This window comes from Peromyscus californicus, unplaced genomic scaffold (assembly GCF_007827085.1).
Source record: "Peromyscus californicus insignis strain IS unplaced genomic scaffold, ASM782708v3 Scaffold_23__1_contigs__length_62951481, whole genome shotgun sequence".
In the NCBI taxonomy this organism is placed as follows: Eukaryota; Metazoa; Chordata; class Mammalia; order Rodentia; family Cricetidae; genus Peromyscus; species Peromyscus californicus.
The window spans coordinates 8983745-9010392 of NW_026294534.1; the positions used below are offsets into that span (position 1 = coordinate 8983745).

Genomic DNA, 26648 nt, shown 5'->3' on the forward strand with positions numbered 1-26648 from the left:
GTGACTGTATCCCAAGGTTTCTGTGTTGGAAACAACCCTTGGTACAATATAAAGAGGCAGGACCTCTGGGAAGAGGTCAGGCCATGAGAATTCTGCCTTTGAGAGTGGACTCTGCCTTTATTGAGGCTCCTATTAAAAGGATGTGTCTAGCCTCTTCTCCCTCCTGGCCGTCTTGCCCTGCATTCCACCATGGATAGTACAACACAAATGCCTTCATCACCTGTGGCCTCTTGATCTTAAGAGTTCCCAGGTGGGCTGGAGAGATGGCTGTAGTAGAATATTATTTTAAGGTATGCTACTTTTGTTTATGTTGCATTTGTTTAACTCTGTGAAGCTGTGTTATTGTGCCTGTCTAAAACACCTGATGGTTTAATAAAGAACTGGCCAATAGTGAGGCCGGAGAAGGGACAGGCAGGGCTGGCAGGCAGAGAGGATAAATAGAAGGAGAAATCTGGAAGGAAAAGGAGAAATAGCCAGAGAAGGTGGAAGACTCCAGGGGCCAGCCACCTAGCTACACAGTTAGCCATGGAGTAAGAGTAAGATTTATAGATGTAAGAAAATGGGAAAAGCCCAGAGGCAAAAGGTAGATAGGATAATTTAAGTTAAGGAAAGCTGGCAAGAAACAAGCCAAGGTAAGATCGGGCAATTATAATTAAGAATAAGTCTCTGTGTGTGATTTATTTGGGAGCTGGGTGGTGGGCCCCCAAAAGGGCAAAAACATACAACAGATGACTCAGAGGTTAAGAACATTGGATGTTCTTCCAAAGGTCCTCAGATCAGTTCCTAGCAACCACACAGTGGCTCATAACCACTTACAATGAGATCTGATGTCCTCTTCCTGCATACAGGCATGCATAGAACACTGCATACATAATAAATAAATAAATCTTAAAAAAAAAAGAGTTCCCAGGCTCCAGAAACATGAGGCAAACACATAGCTGTTCATTATAAATTATACAGCATTCCTCTGGTGTTCAGAAAACAAAGCCTATTTGATAAAAATATTATGAAATAGAAAAAAAATCATTGTTTTATTTGATTGCTAAAATGGAGGGATGGCTCCATGGTAACCATCTCAAGGACTCTACGAAGTAGGCAGGGGCTTTCTGGACTTCTCTTTTTCCATCAAGAGAACACTCATGGGAGTTCTCCAACTGAAGCAGCACAAGTTAAGACCTAATGTGGAGACACTTGCTAGCAGGCTCTCAGAGCTCCTGGGAGGTAGGGACCGGCTGTGAGAGACAGGGTGGGCAGAGCCGGGTGAGGACATTCCACGCAGAAGAGGAACTCCTGTGCAAGGAAGATCTCATGAGACCAGGAAGTTGGCTACCCTGTGCATTTGAATCCACAGGGGCAATCAGCACACACCAATGCTAAGGTCAAGCCATTTCCGGTTCTTTGTTATTCTTTGCAATCCACTCCTATTGCCAAGATGGGACTGTATGCTTTTCCACCATGGCAGTAGCTGTTCTCACCATCTGTACGATAAACAAAACCCCAGAAGGCACATTAGTCACCAGCCACCACTGTTCACACTATTCACCAGAGGTCACATAGGGCTGGACAATTCATACTTTCCAGTGTGGACACAGAAGTGGACAAGATGATCTGTACTATAGAGCAGGCTCTTCCTGTTGTCTGTATAACAAGTGCTCCGGGGCAGTGACCACGGAAGGTCAGCTGAGCGCCTTGGCTGCACAGGAGCCCACTGGAGCCTTTTCCATAAAAGCACACAGTACAAAGCCATACCTTACTCTATGGCCGAGTCTCAGGTGTGGGGGTCATGTTGTAAATGTATCACTTGGGGTCAGGTACCCCATAATCAGTTTTTCTCTGCATTTTGACCACTTGTGGCTCTCTGTAATGGTCTCCATTAGGATGTGCATTCTTGACTCCTTATTGCAGCTGCCTAAGCTTTGCCAATGGAGTCAAGCTGACGTGAATGAAAGAAAAGCATCCAAGACTCCATGTTCCAGATGCCAGGAAGGTCACAGCAGAGAGCAAGAAGAGTCAAGAGGTGGTAACAACTAAGCTTCATGTAAGCGACTTACCAAGCCTTTCCCAGCCCTTCTCTTCTGCTCTCTAAGAGACGGGGGCTTGTGGGCTGCGCTAAGCAGCCTTTTGGCTTGCCTTCTTAGGGGATTTTATCTACGTGTCCACTCAAAGCTCCAAAGGGCCACAATCCGACCCTCTGCACAAAAGACAAATAAAAGCTGTAAGAAAATGTATATGAGGGAACCAGAGAAGCTTGGCTATTTATAATTTCTGAAGCATCAAGTTTGAAATGATGCTATTCCCAAGACATACCTCTCAAGACCTTATAATTAAAAAATAATAATAATCAAAATTTGCTGCAATTCTCTTAGCTGCTGTTTGGCACCCACACTCTGGATAAACTGCTGGGTGGGGTTGAACCAGGTACTAAAAATATCCACAGTCTTTTGATCATTTCAACTCTCACAGCTTACTTTAAAATAGCCTTGGTTATGGGATACAATTCAATTCAGCTCTTACTTCTGGACGACACTGAAAGAAGATATGGGATATGAGAAGGGAGCGGGAGTTAAAATGACAGTCTAGATACTGACCTTTTTATGATTTTAAATGCTGATGCCTGACAATAATTAGATACTGTTCTGGTTAGCTTTGTTGCTGACACCACTGGGAAGGAGGACCTCAGCTGAAGAACTACCTCTATCAGATGGCTTGTGGGCAAAGCTCTGGGACACTTTCTCAATTGCTCACTGATGCAGAAAGGCCCAGTCCACTGTGGGCGGGGTCATCCCTAGGCATGTAACCCTGGGCTGTATAAGAAAGGCAGCTGAGAAATCCAGAAGCAAGTGAACTGTACTCCTCCAGCCTCCTGGCTCTAGATTCCTGTCTTCAGTGCCTTCTCTGGCTTCCCTGGATGGGGGACTGTAACCTGTGAGCCAAATAAAACCTTTCCTCTCTAAGCTGGTTTTGATCAATGTTTTATCACAGCAACAAGAAACCTAACTAGGACACATGACATCTAAAGAAAGACTGACTTTAGCTCTTATTAAGGAAGAAACATGATTTCATTGCTAAGCTAAATATTTACTTTATGAATATTTGATAATTATGGGCACAGATATATACTATTTAACTACTTTCAATAAGATTAATTCTTGAATTCTTTCCTGAAAAAGCTCTGATACGCTGAAGTAAGGTCCATTTTTTCTAGGTTAATATTTATGTAAACATTTTAATTCTCTTTGTGTGAAACTCATCTAGACAAGATCCCATGACAGAGAAGAGCAAATGGGCACAAAGTCCCACCCTAACCATGAAGCTATTTACAACCAGTAGTTGCTGGGAGAATGAGAATCCGCTGTCTTCAATGGAGTGGCACCGGGCATATCAACCAGGACAGACCGCATGCTCAGGAACAGTCGACCAACAGAAAAGAGACTCCGTGTCTGTTGGTTCAATTTTGTTTGGGGGTTTTCTTTCTTCCTTCCTTCCTTCCTTCCTTCCTTCCTTCCTTCCTTCCTTCCTTCCTTCCTTCCTTCCTTCCTTCCTTCCTTCCTTTTCAGGAGAAAGAATATGAAGAGAGATAGGTGGGGAGAGGATTTGGGAGGAGTTGCTGGAGGGGAATGAAAACTGGAATCAATAAAAAAAGAAGAGAACCCCATATGTATAGTGGCTGCTCAACAAACACTCATTAAATGCATGAATAAAAGTGTGTGTGTGTGTGTGTGTGTGTGTGTGTGTGTGTGTGTGTGTGTGTGTGGCTTTATATGTGGTGTACATATTTGTTACTATGGGTGTGTACACATGTATGTGAGGGTGGGTGCAGAAGCCAGAGGTTGATATTAGATGTCTTTCTTCAATAATTCTTCATCTAGTTTTGTTTTTTTGAGACAGAGTCTCTCATTGAACCTAAAGTTCACTGAAATGACTAGACTAGAATAAACCTAACCACGGAGGTGAAAGATCTCTACAAAGGAAACTTCAAATCTCTGAAGAAAGAGATTGAGAATAACACTGAAAACGGAAAGACATCTAACATTTGTGGATTGGTAGGGTCAATATTGCAAGCTGGTACAAAAGTAATTTACAGAATCAATGCAATCCGAATCAAAATACCTACAACATTCTTCACAGAAAAAGGAAAAAAAAATCCCTAAATGCATAGAGAACCAGAAAGACCCCAGATAGCTGAAACAATCCTGAGTAAAATGGTTGATACTGGAGGGACTGCCACTCTAGACTACAGGACACAGAGCACAGAGGCAAGCTGTTAGAGACTGCTGTGGGTAGCGCTCCGTATAAATAAAACGCTGATTGGCCAGGAGCCAGGCAGGAGGGATAGGCGGGACAAGCAGAGAAGAGAATTCTGGGAAGTGGAAGGCTGAGGCAGAGAGACGCTGCCAGTCACCGCCATGACAAGCGAGATGTAAGGTACCGGTAAGCCATGAGCCATGTGGCAAAGTATAGATTTATAGGAATGGGTTAATTTAAGATAGAAGAACTAGATAACAAGAAGCCTGCCACAGTTTGTAAGCAATGTAAGTCTCTGTGTTTACTTGGTCGGGTCTGAGCAACTGCGGGACTGGCGGGTGAGAGAGATTTGTCCTGACCGTGGGCCAGGCAAGACTGGAGAAAATCCAGCTACAATAGAGTGCTGAGACCTGAGCACCTAGGTCGTGACCTGACTGGGAAAATGATGAAGAAGGGACAGACACACAGCTATGTGTACAGAAAACCTGGTGCTGGGTGTGCTCTGTGCTCTGATGGAGATGCACCCGGTGCTGGGTGTGCTCTGTGCTCTGATGGAGATGCACCCGGTGCTGGGTGTGCTCTGTGCTCTGATGGAGATGCACCCGGTGCTGGGTGTGCTCTGTGCTCTGATGGAGATGCACGAGGTGTTGGGTGTGCTCTGTGCTCTGATGGAGATGCACCTGGTGCTGGGTGTGCTCTGTGCTCTGATGGAGATGCACCAGGTGTTGTTGGGTGTGCTATGTGCATCTCGAGTTCAAGAATAAAGTAGGACAAACCAGGTTATCTCTTTTGTCTCCAAAGGCATTATCAGGGGAGTCTAGAATAATGCTCTGACAGGAATGCAACTCTAAAGAACGTTGTCTTAGTTAGGGTTTCCATTGCTGCAATGAAACACCCTGACCAAAAAGCAAGTTGGGGAGAAATGGGTTTTTTTGGCTTACACTTCCATACCAGTGTTCATCATCAAAGGAACAGGGTAGGAACCTGGAAGCAGGAGCTGATGCAGAGGCTGTGGAGGGATGCTGCTTACTGGCTTGCTTTCCCTGGGTTGTTTAGCCTGCTTTCTTATAGAACCCAGGACACCAGGCCAGAGATAGCATCATTCACTATGGGTTGGGCCATGCCCCATCAACCACTAATTAAGAAAATGCCTTACAGCCCAATCTTATGGAGGCATTCTCTCAACTGAGGTTCCCTCCTTTCAGATGACTCTAGCTTGTGTCAAGCTGACATAAAACTAGTCAGGACAAATATATTCTCGAGTTCAAGAATAAAGTAGGACAAACCAGGTTATCTCTTTTGTCTCCAGAGACATTATCAGGGGAATCTAGAATGATGTTCAACTCCACATCTGCCAGCACAAGGTCTTGGACCACAAGGGACTTAAGCAGAGGTAAAAATATCCCCAGAAAGGGGCATTGGCAAAATACGGACAAACAAAACAAACATCAGAATTGAAACAAGAAAGGCCCAGGCCAGAGCAATTCCTACACAGCTTACATCTCTTGAGCATGAAGCTGTGCACCTGCCATGTTGGGTCCCTGCCTATTGCTGATGCACTGGAGGTAATAATGTCCATACCCCAGAACGGTGGAGGTGACATTCACACCCTAGGACACACTACAACTGCTCAGGTACTTTTTCTCAACTCTGGAGAACAACTTCAAGATTCTTCCATTATACTCATTTTTCTAGGAGGATGTGACTGGCTCTTCTACCACCTTTAGCTGCTGATCAGTTAGACTTAGAGGACACTTGAGTTCTTCCTGGTATTGACTATTAGATTGCCAAGCTGCATTTCCTCCCTCTTTCTGGGAGTAAACTGAACCAACTAATTAATCAGAAATAACAGCTAATCCTCAAGGCCCTTCAATACTCTGCGCTTGTTTCTGATTCTCATCTTCTTCATGTGGAGTTCTGACACTCACTACTGTAGGAAAACCCAACTGTCCCAGACTCACCCCTGTGTCCCACCTCTCACAAAGTGCTGTCTTCCTGCCAGGTGCTTAGAAATGATTTCTCTAGAGAGAAACCTTTAATATTTGTTTCCTAAGTTTAACATTTTGGTGCTATTTAGTCTGAAGAGTTCCTCATTAGTTTAGACACATGGTTTAATGGTTTTTCTGCACACAGTATTTTATGTTTATAAACGGCATGTATCCTATATCAAGACCCATTTATTTTTTCCTTTGGTGTTAAATATTACATTGTCAAGCAAAACTCATGTCTTACACATGAGCATTATTTTAAAAAATAGTTTAAAGGTTCTTTTCAATTTATTTTTTTAAATATAGTTTTGTACTGGGTCCTATGTACCATGAACTCTTGGCAAAGGAGGATAGTTTATAGGCTTGGAGACATGCCTAGAGCTTGACCCTTCAGGGTAGTTTTCACCCCAAACAAGGTATCACTCACAATTATTTGCTTTATTTGTCTACACTCAAACTATTCCTCTTGTTTACCTGACAATTTCTTACCTATACAGCATGAGCTTAATGTTCTAGTCCTTCATCAAACCTGCCTGAACTCCCCAAAGTCGACCTCACTTACTGTCTGTGTTGCCACAACACATGGCCTATGTTACCAATGAAGTGTGTTGTTTTTCCTTCTTACTAACTCTGAGCTCTCTACGAGGACGGGTCCTGTCACAGGTGTTTCTGCATTTCCAACATCTGCATGGGAGGCTCTCAAACAATGTGGACTTTAGATGAGGCAGAAATAAAGAGCACACAGCAGAATTCCTTGTATTCTGAAAACCAAATATAGGATAGGCTTGTTTATCCCCATAAACATGAGCCAATGACTTCTGGAGCCCAAAGTAGTAAACTTGGTCCATTTAGACCTACTGGACATCAGCGTCACTCCTTGGTAGCTGTCACCAAAAAGGGTCTCTTTTGCTCAGGCTTTCTAATGCCTGCAATCACAGAGATCAGGGTGAATTGAAAATTGGAACCCTTGAGCTGCCAGTCAGTCAATCCATATCACACAGCCAGTGGCTTCTACAACCCCTGAGAACAGGGAGTCCCAAGATTCCCTGGCTGAATAGTTCAGTGGATACAGGCATGACAATCATAGAACCAAGCAGGCCATTTGTGTGGAAAGCTTCGAAACAGAAATCTTGTAAAAAACACATTCTTTTATGACTCAAATCCCACGACTTCTGCACTAGAAACCAACTTAGAGCTCACCCTTGTCAGGAGGAGGGAAGTCCCAGGAGCCATGGTCAAAGGAGGGCAAGAGAGCCATCTGGTGGAAGTGGACTGGAAGGCCTTCACACAGTCGGCTGGGTAAGCTCAAGGACAGCAGCTAGCTGATTTAGTCAGTGTTTTCTGAGCAGTAGTGTTCCTTGCTAAGCTGTGACTACCCTGATAGGAAGAGCTGTCAGGGCACATGGAGACCACGGAGGTGACTGATACTCCAGGTTCCCCCCTCCTTCTCAGCACTTCAGAATCTTCAGCGATCCTCACACCATGGCCCTGCTTCTGCTGTGTCTATGGCTGATAACAACCATATACTCTTGCCTGGTATCTCTTCTTCCATATTTCATGGATGATTTAGAGGAATAATGCACAGTGCTGGCAGGATGGCCCAGTGGGTAGAGGTGCTTGTCCTCAGGCCTGACCACCTGAATTGGAGCCCTAGAACCCATATAGAAGGAGAGAACCATCTCTCCAAAGCTGCCCTTTCACTTCCTCACGTACACCATGGCAGGTAGTGAGAGGAAAGCTTTAAAACCTTAAAGCGACACACATTCTCTAACAAGGCCACACCTCCTCATCCTTCCCAAATAGTTCCACCAACTGGGGACCAAGTATTAAAACATGAACCTATGGGGGCCATTCTCATTCAAACCACATGACTTCATTGGGGATGTCTCCACCGGCAGCCCCACTCACAGCCATCTCACCTCATTTGAGGGAGAAGCCAGGTGTTGTTAACAGAGTTACATGTTCTGTCTCGTGTCCACACACAGTAAGAATGAACTGTTCTCATACACTGGGAATGTGACTCCTGGCCAAGCCAGGGCTTTGCTGGGCCTGGCTGTACCTGGGCAAACCGACCTTTCTATTGACCCTCTGCATGGCCAAAGTCCTGGCTCAGGCTCTCCTCAGCAAAGACAAGAAATGAGACAAAGGCCAAAGCACAACCATTAAGATTTTAAACCTGTCTGTCTTAAAACAAGGCTTGATTCTGTCTAAACATATTTAAAGACAGATGGCTAACCCTCAGAACACACACAGGGAATCTAAACATATTTAAAGACGGGTAGCTAACCCTCAGAACACACACAGGGAATGTGCACTGTTCATGCTTCCAGCCAGGCAGTGAACTACCCATTTTACCTGGCAACTGCTTCTGGAACAATAACCACAGGAACCTGCATCTGAGTGTAAAGAGCAAGCCATGCATTCATATGCCCTTGGATTCTGAACCGAGGGAAATACTGATACCTGCCCAACAGGCTGTTTGTATAAATAGTTATTCAGTTCGGTTCACTGAACACTGATGTAAAATATGGCTCCTGCAGGCATGGGCTGGGGCACCTCAGGGAATGCAAAGCGGGCCATGTTCACATGTGCACATCCCTGTCCCAAACACTTGGAGCTCATCTGGGGAGGAACTTGGGTTATGACGAACAAGAATGAAGAGAGTCAAGAATAAGATGTAGGAACTGAAGAACTAATGGTTATACAGATGTTTTCTAAATATGCCAAAGAACATGAACAGATAGTCCAAGAGAAGGCACTGGATTCAAAGAAGTAAGCTTATTTTTTTAAAAGAAAGGATTTATTTATTTTAGGTGGATCAAATGTTTCATGTGAAATATGTAAAAATGAGGTACCACAAAGGATGGCTTATACATTTAATATAAAGAGTGCACAGCTCTTCAGTCTATGTCAGTCTACCAGACAGCACACTTCTTCTCATTGGTTTATAAATCATGTAATGGTCAAACATTCCCTGCCTTATTCCTTTTTCAACTTTTTTAGGGTCTTTTGTCAAGAAGATACTTTAAGTTTCTTCATACTCAAATATGTAAGTTATAGTTGATAGGCTTAGGAAAAAAGGTTCCCTAATGGATAATTTCCTGACATGAAGATGTAAGAGGTATGTTATCCAAACATTTGGCTAAAACTTAGGTTGAAAATGCTTGGGCCAACTGTAAGAATGTGAACTGCAGCAACTGTCTTATAGACTCTGCTAGGAACACTCAAGACAGTTCAGTAGGTACCCTGGCCATGTGGCCTGATGACTTCAGTTTGATCCTTGCAACCCATATGGTGGAAGGAGAGAACCAACTCCTGCAGGCTGTCTTCCGACTTCTACATACATGCCATGGCAAACACGCACCTACACAGATGTATAGGTACGTGTATACACATGCACACACACACACACATACACACAAAAATACACACATAACGTAACAATAAAATAAAAGACTCTGCTAGTGGTTTTAAAACCTGTGTCCTGGCTGGTTTTATGTCAACTTGACACAAGCTAGAGTCATCTGAAAGGAAGGAACCTCAACATGGCTCACAGAATCAACTAAGTAGGGCTCATAGGGGCTCACAGAGACTGAAGTGGCAGCCACGGAGCCTGCACGGGTCGGAACCAGGCTCTCTGCATACATGCTGTGGTTGCTTAGCTTGGGGATTTTGTTGGACTCCTAACAGTGAAAGTTGGGGTGTCTCTGACTCTTGCCTGCTTGTGGGACCCTTTCCCTCCTATTGGGTTGTCTTGTCCAACCCTGATGTGAGGGTTTGTGCCTAGACTTACTGCATCTTGTTATGCCATGTTTGGTTGATATCCCTGGGAGGCCTGCTCTTTTCTGAAAAGAAACGGAGGAGGAGTGGATCTGGGGAGAGGGAGACTGGGAGGCTGCAGCTGGGATATACTGAATGAGAGAGGGATAGATAGATAGATAGATAGATAGATAGATAGATAGATAGATATGCCTCTATAAGATTGGCTATAAGGCATTTTCTTAATTAGTAATCAACAGGGGTGGGGGAGGGGACCCAGCCATCCCTGGGCTGGTGGTCCTGGGTTCTATAAGGAAGCAGGCTGAGCAGGTCATGATGAGCAAGCAAGTAATCAGCACTCCTCCATGGCCTCTGCATCAGCTGCAGCCTCCAGGTTCCTGCCCTGTTTGAGTTCCTGTCCTGACTTCCCTCAGTGATGAACTGTTACCTGGAAGTGTAAGCTGAATGAACCTTTCCTCCCCAAGTTGCTTCAGTTATGGTGTTTCATCACAGCAATAGAAACCCTAACTAAGGCAACATGGAACTTTTAATTCTCAAGAATCTTTATCTTTAGGAGCTGACCCGACAGGTTTAATGCAATGGGATATATGTGAATATGCAATAGTGTTCATGTACGAAGATGCTAGTGTAGCACTATATAAACTTCTATATGTTCAAAGAGAAAAGGGAGACTAGTTAGAAAAGAAGTTGCTCATAAAGTAGGCTTTATTCTTCTTGTAAAATGATAGTTATATACACTGAAAAGTAAAACAACTCCATAATATAGTAAGAGTACAGTTTGTATGAAACCTGTGTGTACAGGGAGAGCTCCTAATAGATATTTACTACCTGCCTAGTGCTGTGCTCTGAGATGATGTTTATGTCTTATACATCTTTATAATGTTTGACTTTCCTTTGACTAGCACTGCTTATAGCCAAGACATTTCTTTTTTAATTTAGGAAAAAATACCAAATATTAGAGCATACAAAAAAGGCGCTTCTTCCAAAGACTGGCCTGCTAGTTAGTCACACAACCGAGGTTTCCACTTCTTTACTTTGCAAATGCAGACTTTTTTTTTTTTTGGTTTTTTGAGACAGGGTTTCTCTGTGTAGCTTTGCGCCTTTCCTGGAACTCGCTTTGGAGACCAGGCTGGCCTCAAACTCACAGAGATCTGCCTGGCTCTGCCTCCCGAGTGCTGGGATTAAAGGCGTGCGCCACCACCGCCTGGCCTGCAAATGCAGACTTTTTATGTAGATGCTGATGCTCTGGGACTTGGTCTGGTCCCACCACCAGGCGGGGCTTGTGTCCTCCTTAGACCACACAGAAGCCACAGCCCACGATGGGTGGGTCAGGAGGCTTGCTCTAGAGCCACTGGAGCTTGCCACCCTCTCAAATAACTGTCACTTTACTTTGTTTCAAGTGACACATCCTTGCTAACGAGATGAGGACACCTGAAAACAGAGAAGGAAAACGAAGACTGAAGTGAAGAGTGTGGTGCCTAGGACAGATGTGTTAGCAGCCAGCTGAACACACTCCAGACATCACCCGGTGGTATTTCCTGTAATGCACGTGCAAGACAGCAGGCTCCTTGGATGCCTGGGGGTTCATCGGAGAGCTGGGACTGAAATTTGAGAGCATAGTTACAATGCTGTTTCTAAGGAGACGGGGCAAGGCATCAAGGCTTGTTGCTATCTGTTGCAAAGCTGCATCCTTGGTTCAGCTACTTAAGCGTTTAGCAAATGTAGGGCATGAGAGTCAGAAACTGAGCCATCAGTATTCAACAGTGAAAGGTGGATTTCTCAAAACGCTAATGTGACACAAGGTTGACATTTTCTTACTGGGAGGAGTAGTTAGACAACATGGATCTACATAGTTTAAATCAGTGCCAGAGAACACAAGAAATCTACAAAAGAGACAGGAAGAGATATTTCAATTTTGAAACAAAATACATTTTACCAGTATTGGTCTGTCTTCAAGACAACTGTGATTTGGCCCGCAGTGACAGCTTAAACGGAAAGCTGTATTCTGTCTTGTGAGGCATCTCAAGATTGGCTTTGGATGTGACCATGCTTACCTGGCTTCTCGGATAATCGAGTGTGTTCATGTACTCCAGTACATGCCTATTCTGGTTGATGAGCAGACATCTAGATAGAAGTCATGGTGTCATGCTGAGTGCTATACCAAGTGTGAGCAGGTCAAGGCTGACATGTGGTGGGGGGAACAAATACCACATGACTGACACCCCAAAATGGGAGGGGAAGGAGCAGATTTTCAAACAAACATCATGAGGATCTTGGAGGAAGGAGTCCAAGGCTAGAGTCAGGCCAGGAGACCAACTTACCACAACAGATACAACGTCCCCACATGAAATACAAGTATGGTCATATCATTCTTGGAATATGTTAGTTGCTCTGGCTCCAGATGATTTACAAGGTTTTCAACAGACCTGACCCTAACTGCTGAGAGTCTCATGTCTTCTGGCCGTCACTGTTGTGAGATTGTCAGACATGAGGTGAGCTTATCCAGAGACAAGACGCTCTTGGGACGGGAAGAGGTGGCTCTGGCCAGCCCCCTCCTATGGACATCTCTGCCTCAAGAGCAGTCTCACCTGTCTGAGCACACGTATAAGCTGCCAGCACCTCTCTGCTGCTCAACTGAGAAATCCTGGTATACCACCCAATCCTTCCCATCATCTCATGCTGGTAGAGCATTGCCAAATCTGATGGCTCACACTGCAGAAGCACCTTCAAAACACCCCTGCATTTTCTCTTCCACTTGTTAAGTTCCTCATTCCCTCCCTGAGGAATGACCACCACAAATCTGGATCTGCCATCAATGGATTCTCAGTGAAGCATGTGGTGCTATGTGGTGCTTGAAAATCTGGTCCAAAATAACTCATTCCCTGCTTAACTGTCCCCACCCACTAGCTGGGTGTCTTCTTGGTACCTTTGTGTTAGGAGGTCCCAGTGGCCCCGCATCTAACTGCTGCCACTGGTATTTCAGGACCAGCTCTGTGTCCACGCGCTCTGCCCTGCCTCTCTTATGCTGGCCCTAGTACTATTCTAGACAACTCAACCACTGTGGCAGCTGGCATAGGAATAGCCCCAACCACGACAAATGTCAGGATGCCAAGGGCCCTACCTACTGCCTTCATCACACTGGGACCTGAGTGCAATCCCCAACACAGACTTCCAGAGGCATTTAATAGTTTATTCCTGGACAATACATGTGACGTGAGAGCAGAGGGGGACTGCGGCAGGGAGGAAGGGGACAGCAAGTCAGGGCATGAGGACAGCGTGGGGGACAAAGGAGAACAGGCTGTGTATGAAAGCGTCATAACGAAGCCCATTGCTTTACATGTTAACTTAAGACTCCTAATCAAACTGTAACGTGAGAAAAGAAAAGAAAAGAAAAGAAAAAGAAAAAGGCATTTCATGAAGTGATTAGTCATAGGGAACCCTGCTTACTCTGTACTTCCAAAAAGGATATGCTACAGCTCAGGAAACTTAACCTTTTCAACACTCTAAGAAGAGTGAAATGGAGGGAGAGCTAACTATGAGAAAATGAAGGTACTGGAAAATGACTCCTCCAGACTCCCAGAAGCCCTGAGTCCCAGGAAAGGGAGGTAAGTCTGGTGGCTGCACCCATGCTGGAATCCTTACTTCTTGTGTCATTGTGCCCACAGGACATTGAGTGAAGTCTTCAGTTGGGCCACAGCAAACAGTACCTACCACATCACCTCATCTTCAGCTTTGTCAACCCCACGCTGCACTAAGCTGAGCTAGGTCCTTTAGCCTTCGTCCCTAATGCACAGCACCTCCTTATGAATATGAGGAGTTCACATGTATTAACTGAAGCCAAGTGTGTGGGGTGCAGGATTTACTCAATCTCCCCTGGCCTGGTGCAATGCAGGCCAGGACTCCTAACATCCTTGCTCTATGGAGGACAGGCACAGTCAACATGAGTAGACAGCGGGGATTCGTATGTTTTCTCCAACCCCATCACTTCAAATATCTTTAAATGCTCATTTTATGGAATTTCTGATGAAAAGCATACTTAAATAAGTTGAAAGCAAAGAATCGAAACATTTGGGTATAAGTTATAAGCATTCTAAGTTGAGATATCAACTTCCCAGCTGAGTTAGAGCCATGAGTTGTTCAAGGGCACCCTGAGAAACTGGGGTGATGTTCTTAGTTTGTGTTGACTCATGAATAGACTATTAGGGCCTCTAGCAGGGACTTGTGTGTGAAGCAGGCAGCAGCAGTCTAGTCTCTGGTAGAACCTCTGCAGGCAGGGCCAGGTGTCAGGACAGAGGTGGCATTTGGGTTAGGGAAGTAGAGGCCCCATCAGAGAACCAGCAGAGGGCTGGGCAGGGTAGTACAACCCTATAATCCTAGCTACTAGGGAGTCTGAGAAGAGAGGTTGTGAGTTTGACACTAGCTCGGGTGAAAAGCAAGTCTCTCCCCCAAACAAATAAACAAACAACAACAACAAAAGGAGCAGAAGAAGAAGTCTGGGACTCGGGTCCCGGCCTGCTCCAACACCCATGTCCCTGGCCCCCTTGCTCCAGGGCAGGTGTGATCCTCACCCATACTTCCCATCTACAACAAAGGTGACTCTGTTTACCTTACAGGAGACAGGAAGCAGAGAGGAAAACGAACAGCAGAAATACTCTGACACCAACTAAAAATGTCACTTGTAATAGCTAGTCAAGCTACAGTAACACCATCGACTTTGTCTAACTGCCATTGTAGTTTCAATGGAATGAACCCTAATGCCTGGATGCCAGGCCTCAATTCAACCTTGTTTTCACCAGGCTACACCAGTTTCCAGCATCTTGCCTGCAGGAGGTGGCAAGAGCTGTAGCCACAGGAAGAAGGTGACTATTTAAGGGCCCAGGGACACTCATCACACAGAAAAACCTTTGTAAAAAGACTTACTTGCCAATTTGGCACCAACGTGTTTCACCCAAGCATGGTCTCAACCATCAGCCTAGAAGGATGGACCGCATGGTCATAGCAAAGGGAGGCGTTCTTGATTAACACAGTTCCTGGCATTAGGCCGCCCTCGAGAATATCAGCAATGGAGCCAACTGAATACATGAGAGTAAATAACTACGTGCAACAGCAACTACATTCAGCAGCACATGAATGAACGTCAATTACGTAACAACAGCACGTGAGGGCCAAATGTGTATAAAAATACGTGAGAAAAAACTGTACACAACATCACAAAAACGACAGCAAACTGTACAGAGACGCGTGAGAGTTAAACGCACCGGGGAGTTAGTGAGAGCTAATGCTCGCTATACAATGATATGTGAATGAGAACTAAATGTACGTAGTGACATGGTGACAGCCAGCTACACAGCAGCACACTGAGAGCCAACTCGATGCAATGGTGTCTGAGTGAGTGTCCCCTGGGTATAAAAGCACGGGAGTCAATGGTAAGCAACAGCATCTGGATCAACCACATACAATAAAACCACTCTACGTGGAGGCATGGGAGTGAATGAACTGTACACAGGGATGCATAAATGAGAGACAATTGCACTAACAGCACATGAATGAGCCCAACACACTTTCTCATGAAACACATTAAGTTCACAATGACATATTCACCAGAATAATCCATCTCCATAAGTGCACAGTTAAATTTCCTAAGTAATTTATTTATCTGATAATTAATCAGGGCTTGAAATAATGACTATATTATTTCTAAGTTATTCCAACTCTGGTTTTACAGTTTCTGTTTTATTTTTTTTTGTTTTTTTTTTTTTTTTTGGTTTTTCGAGACAGGGTTTCTCTGTGTAGCTTTGCGCCTTTCCTGGAACTTGCTTTGTAGACCACGCTGGCCTCAAACTCACAGAGATCCGCCTGCCTCTGCCTCCCGAGTGCTGGGATTAAAGGTGTGCGCCACCACCACCTGGCCAGTTTCTGATTTTTTAATTAGGAAACCAGAAAGATCAATGTGTTAGGAAAACACAATTTCTTGATAATCAAATTAACTAAGATTAGAGTACAGACTTTCTTTATACTTGATAGGAATCATGCCAGGGTGAGTGGGGGAATCTTCATTCAAAGACTATAAGTTCCTCTTTTAAAAGTTTTCAAACTGAATATTCAAAGGGAACACCAAACCATTTTGATGTTAGGATTAAAAACATAACATTTGGAAACACCAGTACTTCTACATCAATAATGAACTGCGTAGTATTGAAATACTCTCTTTCAATAAGACATTCAACAATAAACACAATTGTAATAGGCTAATCTTTTCCCAAAAGAGATAGAGAACATGGTAATTCCTTGACTTTATAACTTTTAGAAAATTTGAAAAGCTTAGAAAAGCATGGCAAAAGTTCTGCTAAACCAAGTATTAGCACTGTGATGTATTTAATTCCAGATTGCTCATGCATTACCCAATAGGCTCATAAACTTGCCAAGCTTTAACTCTCTGTCCCAAGTTCTCTTCTGTTATTACAAGTTTGTAATCTTTTTTTTTTTTTTTGTATTTTTGAGACAGGGTTTCTCCATGTAGTTTTTGGTTCCTGTCCTGGAACTCACTTGGTAGCCCAGGCTGGCCTCGAACTCACAGAGATCTGCCTGGCTCTGCCTCTCGAGTGCTGGGATTAAAGGCATGTGCCACTGCCACCTGGCTGGACTTTTATTTTTTATTATTTTTTAAATTTTTATCTAAAATTTTTTTTAATTCATTTTACATACCAACCACAGATTCCCTTCTCATCCCTCTTCCCACTCCCCTCACCCCCACCTAACACCCCCACCCACTCACCCCTCATCCCCTCCGCCAAAAGGGTAAGTTCTCCCATGGGGGGATAGGAAAGCCTGGTACATTTAGTTGAGGCAAGACTCAGTCCCTCCCCTCTGCCTCAAGGGTGAGTCAGGTGTCTGACCATAGGTAATGGGATCCAGAAAGCTGCTTCATGCACCAGGGATAGATCCTGATCACACTGCCAGGGGCCCCTCAAACAGACCCAGCTACACAACTGTCTCCTACATGCAGAGGGTCTAGTCCAGTCCCATGCAGGTTCCACAGCTGTCGGTCTAAGGTTTATGAGCACCTATGAGCTTGGTTCAGCTCTTTCAGCCTACTATATGATTGGTTACACAATGCTATGCTTACCCAGATCCATCAAATTATAAGTTTAAAAGCTAATTCACAAGACTGAAAAATGGCGTAATACTAGAAAATGAAGATGGAAACAATACTCAGTTTTCCTCTGCCCAGACTGCTTACCTTCTGTGTCGCCACCACTGGAAGCATTTTCAGAGTTCGCACAGCTGGCAGGTTCTGGCAAACTAGGAATGTACCCTGGAGGAGGCAAACTCACAGTGTAGAGCCGACGTTCAGGCTGGGTCTTAATGTCACCATCTGCAGAGAAGGGGCGCGGCGTGCACTGGTGAATATCATGTAACACAAGCAGACAGTTATTTGGCTTGATCACATTAGCGCTGTTTCTCCAATAAAATTCAGTGAACACAAGAAATCAAGTAACTCAATAAAACCAAATCACTGTCATAAACACTACATTTAAAAAGCCAAGTATTTTGTCAGTAAAGCAAGTTAGCTATATGACCAGTTGTGACAAGTGAACCATCTACAATTACTTAAATTCACATTAAGTTAGTAAAAATGTAAACTTGTGAGTTTTTGTAAGATGATATGAACTATAACTAACTCAGGAATGTGAAAAATATAAACAGTACAAACAACATATTCATTATTATCATAACATGAACCTTCTAACATTTTTGTACCTTGTTCCCCCTGAATTTCGTCTCCACGTTTTCTCTGTAACATGGGCAGAGAATGTGGATACAGTCTAAAACACCCCCCGCCCCACAAATCTACAGACACATACATGCATGCAAAGACACAACCATGTATAGACACAAACATGGACACCCTCTCAGATCAACATGTGCACACAGACACTCTAAGACACAAGTACTTGCAGATTCACAGACATGTAGAATTCAGGACAGTGATTAAAAGATCCATTATACATATAATATCCTTCTGACATCACGCAATACATAATTCACATGGATTATGTGTATTACATGAGAATTTAAAATTGAGTATAATATCATAAAATAATACAGCACAGTGTATAGGGTTTTAGCCAGCATACTCTTTTTAATAGTACAAAATATTCTATGCTATGGACAAATTAGAATTGATCTTTTGATTCCTGTCCTGAAATTCTGTGTGTGTGGGAGGTGGCTTTGAACAATCACTGTCATGAACAGTGGCTACGGCCATCTGCATCGGTCACTTTCTTCACTTCTGTAATCAAGTACCTGATGAGTATCTGAAGCAAAGAAGGATTTATTCTGGCTCACAGTTAAAGGGGTTAGTCTGTCATGACTGCAAGGGGGAGAAGTAGTAGCTCACGGCCATGGAAGCAGGAAAATAAGGCTGCCTGTACACACCTCCATGGAACAAGAAGAAGAAACAGGACACGGAGAGAAACAAGGCTGCAGACTTCAATGCCTGTCCCCCAGAGATTACTTCCTCCAGCTAGCCCAACCTCTCAAAGCTTCTACAGGGTCCCCAACAGTGCCATCAGGTGATGAACCTGTATCAGACACCTGAATGACAATTTCACCCTGCTCTCCATCCCTTTGCGGGCTTGGCCATTTCGTTTCTTCTGACAAATTCTTGGAAATGGAATTGATGATTTGAAAAGTCTGAACCTTTTGCTGTGTTTTCATATTTATAAACCAGATAAGGGATCTTTTCTCCCACAGTCTTCAATATTTCCTTTCAATCCTCCTATGTTTTGTCTTTTCATTTATAATATGTTAAAGTGACTCTCATTCACACGGCAAACACAAATGGATACTCCCGCTAGTCTTTCACAGAGTAACTAACATTTTCTTTTAAACCAACAACTACCAATTTATTTTAAACTTTGTTAAATAAAACTTTATTTTAACAAAGATCAAGACAGAACAAAACAACATAGTGAAGATGTGCTTTTAAGACATTTAAACACAAAAAGCATGAAACCTTTTCAAATTCCTCTGCCATCAATATATTCCACTCTCTGGAGGCTAAGTATTCAGAATGTTGCCAGAATTCTGGTTCTTGTGTTAATTTGATTCACACAGTTGATTAATTACTACGCCATTCCCTGCTAGAATCAAGGGCAGATGGAGATATGCTTCTATGTATACTAATCCTATCATGGAACATCAACATTTGATCATTTTTCACAGGGTATTTTTGGAAGCTTTTAACCACTAAATCTTTTTTAATAAGAAAGTTAAATAGAACTTAGAAATGTCATTGTTCACTTAAATTATTGGATTGGATATAGGAAGTATTATGGAAGTGAAGCGTGAGATGAGTCACACAATGAAAAATAACGACACATCGAAGAACAGATCTGGAAGTGGAACGTGCCAGGAGACAGTCCTCCTCTGGTTGGAAACCACATGCTAACTCTACAGATGGTTTTAAGCTGCAAATGATAACACCGCCATAGCCAGGGATGTCCAGGAGAGGAAGGAAGCATTGACCTGGGCCTTGGTTTGCTCAGATCACCTATGACAGTGTGTGATTCCAATTTTCTATACGTTTTCTCACTCTAACGGTAGGTGTCAGACCTTTTGCTGGGGCGGAAGCAAGGACAAGATGGGTTACACTTTACGGCATGGCCAGTGGACACTTCTTTCTGCATCCCATCATCTTCATGAGGTGCAGCACATGCTGCTTCTATATGCATAGCTCCCTGGACTGTTGGTCTCCCCAAGAGCGGAGTGAGGACACAGGAAGGCAAGTGGGCATCTCCTCTCTGCTAATGAAAGCCATCAGCTCCCATATCTCTAATAACACACAGGGGAGGCTGGTGAGGTTGGCAATCCCTAAGCAGAAGGAATGCACTGAGTAGCTCTATTTACTTGTGGGATACTGCCAGGACGTATCCTCACTTGGAGTCACACCCACTTTTCCTTTTCTTCCTGGCTGTGGATTAGTAGAACTCCTCCCCTGTCTATGCCCAGAGAACACGGCTCCTTTGACTCCCCTCTTGTCTTGGCACCCAGAAAAATCACAGTACTGGTGACTAGAGAGCCCTCACCTCTTCTGAGTGACTCCCCAGCAGCTAATGTCTAAGCAGAAACTCCCCAAAGCCACCTGGACCCAGACCAAGCGGGCCCAGGCATCCTGCTGTCCTTGGTGCTGCCCACAAACACTGCTGCTCTCCTCTCTCTCTAGTGGCCCGCCCTTCTGCCTCAACATGAAAATAAACCAAGGAGTTCTGCAGCCATTTACCAACCACAGGAACAGCGGCCACAATGCCTTTGGTCATACTGCTGTACCGTCCAATCTGCCCCAGCCACGGCCACCTCCATCCAGAGTTAGTGCTCCAGTGGCCCTCCTCTTTCCTCCGTGAGATTTGCTGTTGCAGCTACAGTGGCTTATACACCCCGTGAAACATACGAAGATTATTATATCTCTTTATTATAGTCAACACTTGGTCACATCACTAAAATTTTTAAACCAATTTCTATATTCACTGCTATTCCCCATCATCTCTGCCTCCTGATGTAGGCTGAATTTTGTTTTTGCTGAAGCATACAGGATGTTCTTTTGATAGGCATGTGATTGGAAAAATGCCTAAGTGATGCAGGTCTGAAAATATCTTCACGTGTTCCCTTCTACAAGATGTCACTCTACATTTACATCGTAGGAGGCACCATGGCACAGTTCAGGAGGACACATGTGAGCCTGGCAAGTCCCCTCCTACTCTGACCTCTTGGGTCCTTTCCTGGAAAGCAATGAATGTTGCCATATGCTGTGGGTTTCTGCAAGGCACTGGTGAACACGCAAACTGAATGAATGACACGCTACTCCTGTCTCAGCCTCTGCAGTGGATCTGATGGGAAACTCATTGTCTCTTGCTTTCCACCTGATTAACACACCCTGGCTCTCATTCTAGTGGACCACCTAGGGGCTTGCATGCCTTTTGAAGAGTGCAACCTCCCAGGAACAGTGTGCCACAAATCATTTAATCAGCCTTCTACCCCATTCCCACCCCAGGGCTGGCGAGAAGGCTTATTAGCAGGTAAAAGTGCTTTTGCTGAACCCGACAACCTGAGTTCAATCCCAGAACCCACACAGTGGGCAGAACTGGCTTCTGTACGTTGTCCTCTGACCTCTAAGTACACTGTGGTACACACTCCGTACATTGTCCTCTGACCTCTAAGTACACTGTGGTACACACTCCATACATTGTCATCTGACCGCTACAAGTACACTGTGGTACACACTCTGTACGTTGTCCTCTGACCTCTACAAGTACACTGTGGTACACACTCCGTACATTGTCCTCTGACCGCTACAAGTACACTGTGGTACACACTCTGTACATTGTCCTCTGACCTCTACAAGTACACTGTGGTACACACTCCGTACATTGTTCTCTGACCTCTACAAGTACACTGTGGTACACACTCTGTACGTTGTCCTCTGACCTCTACAAGTACACTGTGGTACACACTCTGTACGTTGTCCTCTGACCACTACAAGTACACTGTGGTACACACTCCGTACATTGTTCTCTGACCACTACAAGTACACTGTGGTACACACTCGGTACATTGTCCTCTGACCTCTACAAGTACACTGTGGTACACACTCTGTACATTGTCCTCTGACCTCTACAAGCACACTGTGGTACATGAACACACACCCTCTGCCCATGTAAACATGAATAAACGTAAAAAAGGTTTGAACTAGCCCCCTCAATGTGAAGATTTAGACTTCTAATCTCTCTTTATTGTGAGCAATATCATAGCTAATAACTTAGAGCATGCCAATCTTAGTACATAGGAGTTAGTTCACAGGAGAACTGGCTAGATGTAGAATTTCTGGGCCCAGGCGGGTGTATTTGGAGCTGACCATATTTTCTGTCTGTCTTTAGTCATGACAGTCAGACTTGGAAGCCTGACAAAGGACATGGATCTATGACTCCACGACAACAGGGCAGATGAAAAGGGGATTACAATTCACTTTTAATTTGTGTTTCTCTCCTCAGTAGAAGCCAAGCACTCTCTTTCTTTGGTGTTGAGAGAGTTGCCTATTTGTTTTGTGAAATGCCAATAACCCTGTTTTGTCCACTTTTCTCTGAGGTACTGACCTTTTATTTTTTCACTAACACATGAGAGTTTTACATATTAAATAAATGAACTCTTTGTCCATGCTATCAGCTGCCACTGTCTTCTTAGCTCACTATTTATTTTCTGACTTCACACGTGGCAGGTTGGCATGTATACTTCTGAGTCTTATAAAGTATAAACAACAATTTTATGACCCTGGGCCATATGTATAACTTTATAGGGAAAGAATTCTCCTATGTTGTCTTGAGTACTTCCATATTTTCATGTTCAGTTTTAAATTCTGTATGCTTCTGGAATTTAGTTAGTTCATTTTTCCTTAGCTATGTAGGTGGTCTCAACAAAATGAAAAAAAAAATCACGACTCCCTGACTCATCAGGCCCACTGTGCTCTGCGGATCAGAGGTCCAGCAGGACATGCTGCTCTGACATCCAAGTGTCCCTATAGCTGAGTGTCCATCGCCTCAGCCATCCCAGGCAGATGGAGAGCACTGGACACTGTTAGCATGACAGGAGACAGAAATTTTAATTTAAACTAAATGAAGTTTCAACTTAAACATCTGAATGGAGACAAAGGCTGGAGTCAGTACTTAACCACCCTGAACAAAAGAAGGGCTAGAGTGGCATGTCACTTCACTGGGTGAGGGTCTGTCTGTCTCACACTCTCGTCCTGTCTGTCTACACTGCTCTTCCTTCTTCACGCTGTACACCATGTTCTTTATAATCATAACGTCTGCACGCTGGTTCTTCAGCTGAGACCGTCCTCACAATGTCCCTTCCCTTAGAGTCTGCTCCTGGGCCTCAGTGTGTACTGTATTTCAAATGCACCTCTGGGGTCGCCTCCTGCATTATGCTATCTCATCAATTTCCTCTTTACAGAAACTATGGAAATATTTGTAGCCAATCATACTCTGGGCACAGTTTTATTGCATTTTTTCGTATTTTCTATTACTTATTCACAGGTTTGATCATGTCCCCCAGTAAAGTGTGAGCTTGAGCTTGGCAGAATGTGTCTGTTTTGCTATTCTGTAATTTACAATCATCATAAATATGTTTATAAGGGAAAATGTTGCCTGATTGGCAATTCCTAGTGTTGCTTCTGTAACATAGTGATGGATTCCAGACTCTCTGATCCATGGAGCTCTACAGCTCTACCAAAACTGCTCAGAATTTATAAATCCAGGAACTATAGCACCATTTTGGGCAGGAAAAAGCATTTGCTGGGCCCAACATGATTTTAAGCACTAACATCACAGCGAGGTTAGGATGGGACTCATCAGGACTAGCCATGTAGTGTGAGTCCCAGTTTTTTCATTCTTGGAGTAAGTGTCTCCCTGAAAAAGCTGTTGGAGAACTGGATCACGTGCACACCAGTGGCTCAGCAGCAAAGAGAGCACTGTAGACATAGGCCAGGACCAAGGACAGCACCCTGAATAAACGTCAGCTCCTTTAGGCTGGAGTCAGCACCAAGGACAGCATCCCTATGCTGGAGGTTGTACCAGGGACCAAATTAACCCACTACAAACACTACAAAGTGTTAACAGTGCCCTCAGGAGGACACTGGCAATGACAGCAGAGTACAGGAAGACATGGGGAGGGGGGAACTCTGTCTCCTTCTGTGGCTGCTGCAAGCTCACACTTGGTGTCCCTTTGTCTTCTAGCTGCTTGCACCCCCCCAGACAAATTCACGTGCCATTTACTGAATACACTAATGAAGTAGTACCTCCTTTTTCAGGGGACCAGGAAAGACCATAAGGATCAGGATGGTCAAGACTTTTCTACAACACAGACCCGAACTTCTGAAGATGCAGAAATGAGTATGTACACTGACCTTCTGAGCAAGGTGACCTTCTATCCAATGTAGCAACGGAAGATGGACACACTACCCTGTGGGAGACTCTGTGAGGTGTTAGCCCTTACATGACTGTGACTTAATGCAATTCCAGGGGGGATTCCTAAACCCCAAGTGATACGTTTTCATGCATATGTCTGTAGGAGAATGAAATGCTTACATGTATCCTGTGGTTACTTTTCCAACAGAGTCATCCTTAATGTGACGCTCAAAGGAATTAAAGAGCTTATTATAACATTCTTCTAAATGAACATATTGCATTTAATTTCTCCATTTACTATTCATGTTAATGGCAGGCAGGATTATCATGGATTATTCAAGAAAAATTGAAAACCAGTTTTGGGTTTTCCCTCATGTAAATATTTTTAAGTTCTTAAAACAGTTTCGGTTAGCATCCCTCCTTGCACACATACAGATCACTGCACACCGCCCTTAAGACACTTCCACAGTCTTCCCCGAACTTCCTCCCCGAGAGCCCTCTTTCGCTTTCATCTCACACACTACACACGTGTGTGCAATTAAATATACCTTTGCATGGGATAAAACATGCAATATCATGCCTCTCTCCCTCCGCATCACCTTCTTTTGTATTTCCCTAGTGGCTGAGGACCAGGCTACTGTACCTTAAAGAACAATAATAACAATGAAAGTTCAAAATGTTACAGCAAGCGTGGCCATTAGTCAGGGAAAAGAGTAAACATTTCCCACAGTTCCATCAATGAAACAGCCACGATTAAAACTCAATAGAATATTTAAAACTTGAATTTGCTCACATGGTTGGAATGCATTTCTCTCCTATCAAGCGATATCCACTCACATACTAAATAGCCTGACTTTAATGCATGGAGAGCATTTCATCCTATGAATACACCACAGAGAACCGATTTCAAATGTTGAGTACTCAGATTTATAACTTGAAGCTCCAATGAGAGTAGTCTGATAGTTTTCTTTCCCCTCCCACATCTCAGAGAAGGAAGGAAAGTTGGCTCAGGCTCCCAATTACAAGACCATGACAGTCAAAAGCCGCCTACAAGATGCAAACACCTCCAGGCAACACTTTCTCATCATCTGCCCTGTCCCTGGCTACAGAAGCTGTTCCTCCCTGTGCTCTGTCAGTGCAGATGCTGATCGTCACTTATCCCACACTGAAGCGTTGTGTGATTTTAACGGGCAGCTGTGGAGTAGGTGTTGGATCATGTCCTGCTCGGCCTCTGAAGCGGTGTGTGATTTTAACGGGCCATTGTGGAGTGGCCATTGTGGAGTGGGTGTCAGATCATGTCCTGCTCAGCCTCTGAAGAGTTGTGTGATTTTAACGGGCCATTGTGGAGTAGGTGTCGGATCATGTCCTGCTCAGCCTCTGAAGCATTGTGTGATTTTAATGGGCCATTGTGGAGTAGGTGTCGGATCATGTCCTGCTCAGACTTTGCATTTATGGTCTCCAAGTCCTCTCCTCCTACATCTTGTTAAATTGTCCTAACCATTAAAAAAAAATTGTGTCCCTACCAAGATTCACACCCTCAGCCACTCCAACAAGTATACCACTTAAGTGGGAAACCAGCTTCCAGTTCAGAGGTTCCTATGACTAGAGGCCAGAATGAGGTATGCAGATTGTGGTACCTGTGGTCTGATAGAACATGAAACATGACTGATAGTTTGGGCATGAGCAATGCATTCAAAAGACCATGATGACCAACCTAGACTACAGTACCAGCTACCCGCCATAGTTAAGGGAGAAAGGAAAATTTTCCATGATACAAACAACCTTGAAAAAATTACATCCCATAGACCAAACCTAAAGAAAACACAGGAAGCAGTATTTTGGGCTGAAGAGAGAAATGACTATAACCAAGAAGGTGTAGAAAGAAAAAAATGAAACTATAATTACTAACACACAAACAACAACACTGTGTTAGCTGTGTCCATGAGCACGTGTAACTACAGCCATCTAACCCTTGACAAAGACATCCAAACCATGTACTGGAGAAGACAGCATTTTCAGCTAACAGTGCTGGGAAAACTGGAGTCCACACGTGGAAGACCAAAATTAGACTGGAATCTATCCTCTTGCACAAACACTAACTCCAAATAGATCAAAGACCTAATGTGAAACCTGAACCAATGAAGTTGGTAGAAGAAAACAGCACAATACAGGATATGGGCAGAGCAGAGGGTTCTCTGATAGGACCCCATTTGCCTAGGAATTAAGCCAACAATTGACAAGTGGGGCTTCATAAAACTAAAATGCTTCTGTACAGCTAAAGAAATAATTGAATGAAGAAGCTCACAAAATGGTAATCTTTCCCAGCTACATATCTGACAGAGGATGAATATCCAGAATGTACAAAGGACTCAAGAAACAAAGAATCAAAGAGACAAATGGCCCCATAAAAAATGGGCTTTGGATCTAAACAGAGAATTCTCAATAGAAGAAATAAAAATGGCTTAGAAATACCTCAAAAAATGTTCATCATCCCTAACAATAAGGGAAATGCAAATCAAAACAATTTTGAGATTTCATCTTACTCCAGTCACACTGGCCAAGATCAACAAAACAACAGACAATGAATGCTGGCGAGGATAGAGGGGAAAGGGAACCTTCCTTCACTGTCGGTGGGAGCAAATGAAATGTGACCTTCAGATGAACTTCTATATTG

General features: G+C 43.9%; 1 protein-coding gene across 6 annotated transcripts in view; it reads right to left on the reverse strand.

Annotated features, from left to right (window-relative positions):
* The window catches only part of Erich1 (glutamate rich 1), a 74705-nt gene that overhangs the window by 26849 nt on the left and 21208 nt on the right, over window positions 1-26648 (reverse strand). For 5 of the 6 annotated variants that reach the window (XM_052751759.1, XM_052751755.1, XM_052751753.1 and 2 more), the window contains one exon: window positions 17254-17388. In XM_052751759.1, coding sequence (XP_052607719.1) covers window positions 17254-17388 — 135 coding nt within the window. Of the gene's footprint in view, window positions 1-17253; window positions 17414-26648 lie in introns of all 6 variants that reach the window. The other variant, XM_052751756.1, reaches the window with a different exon arrangement.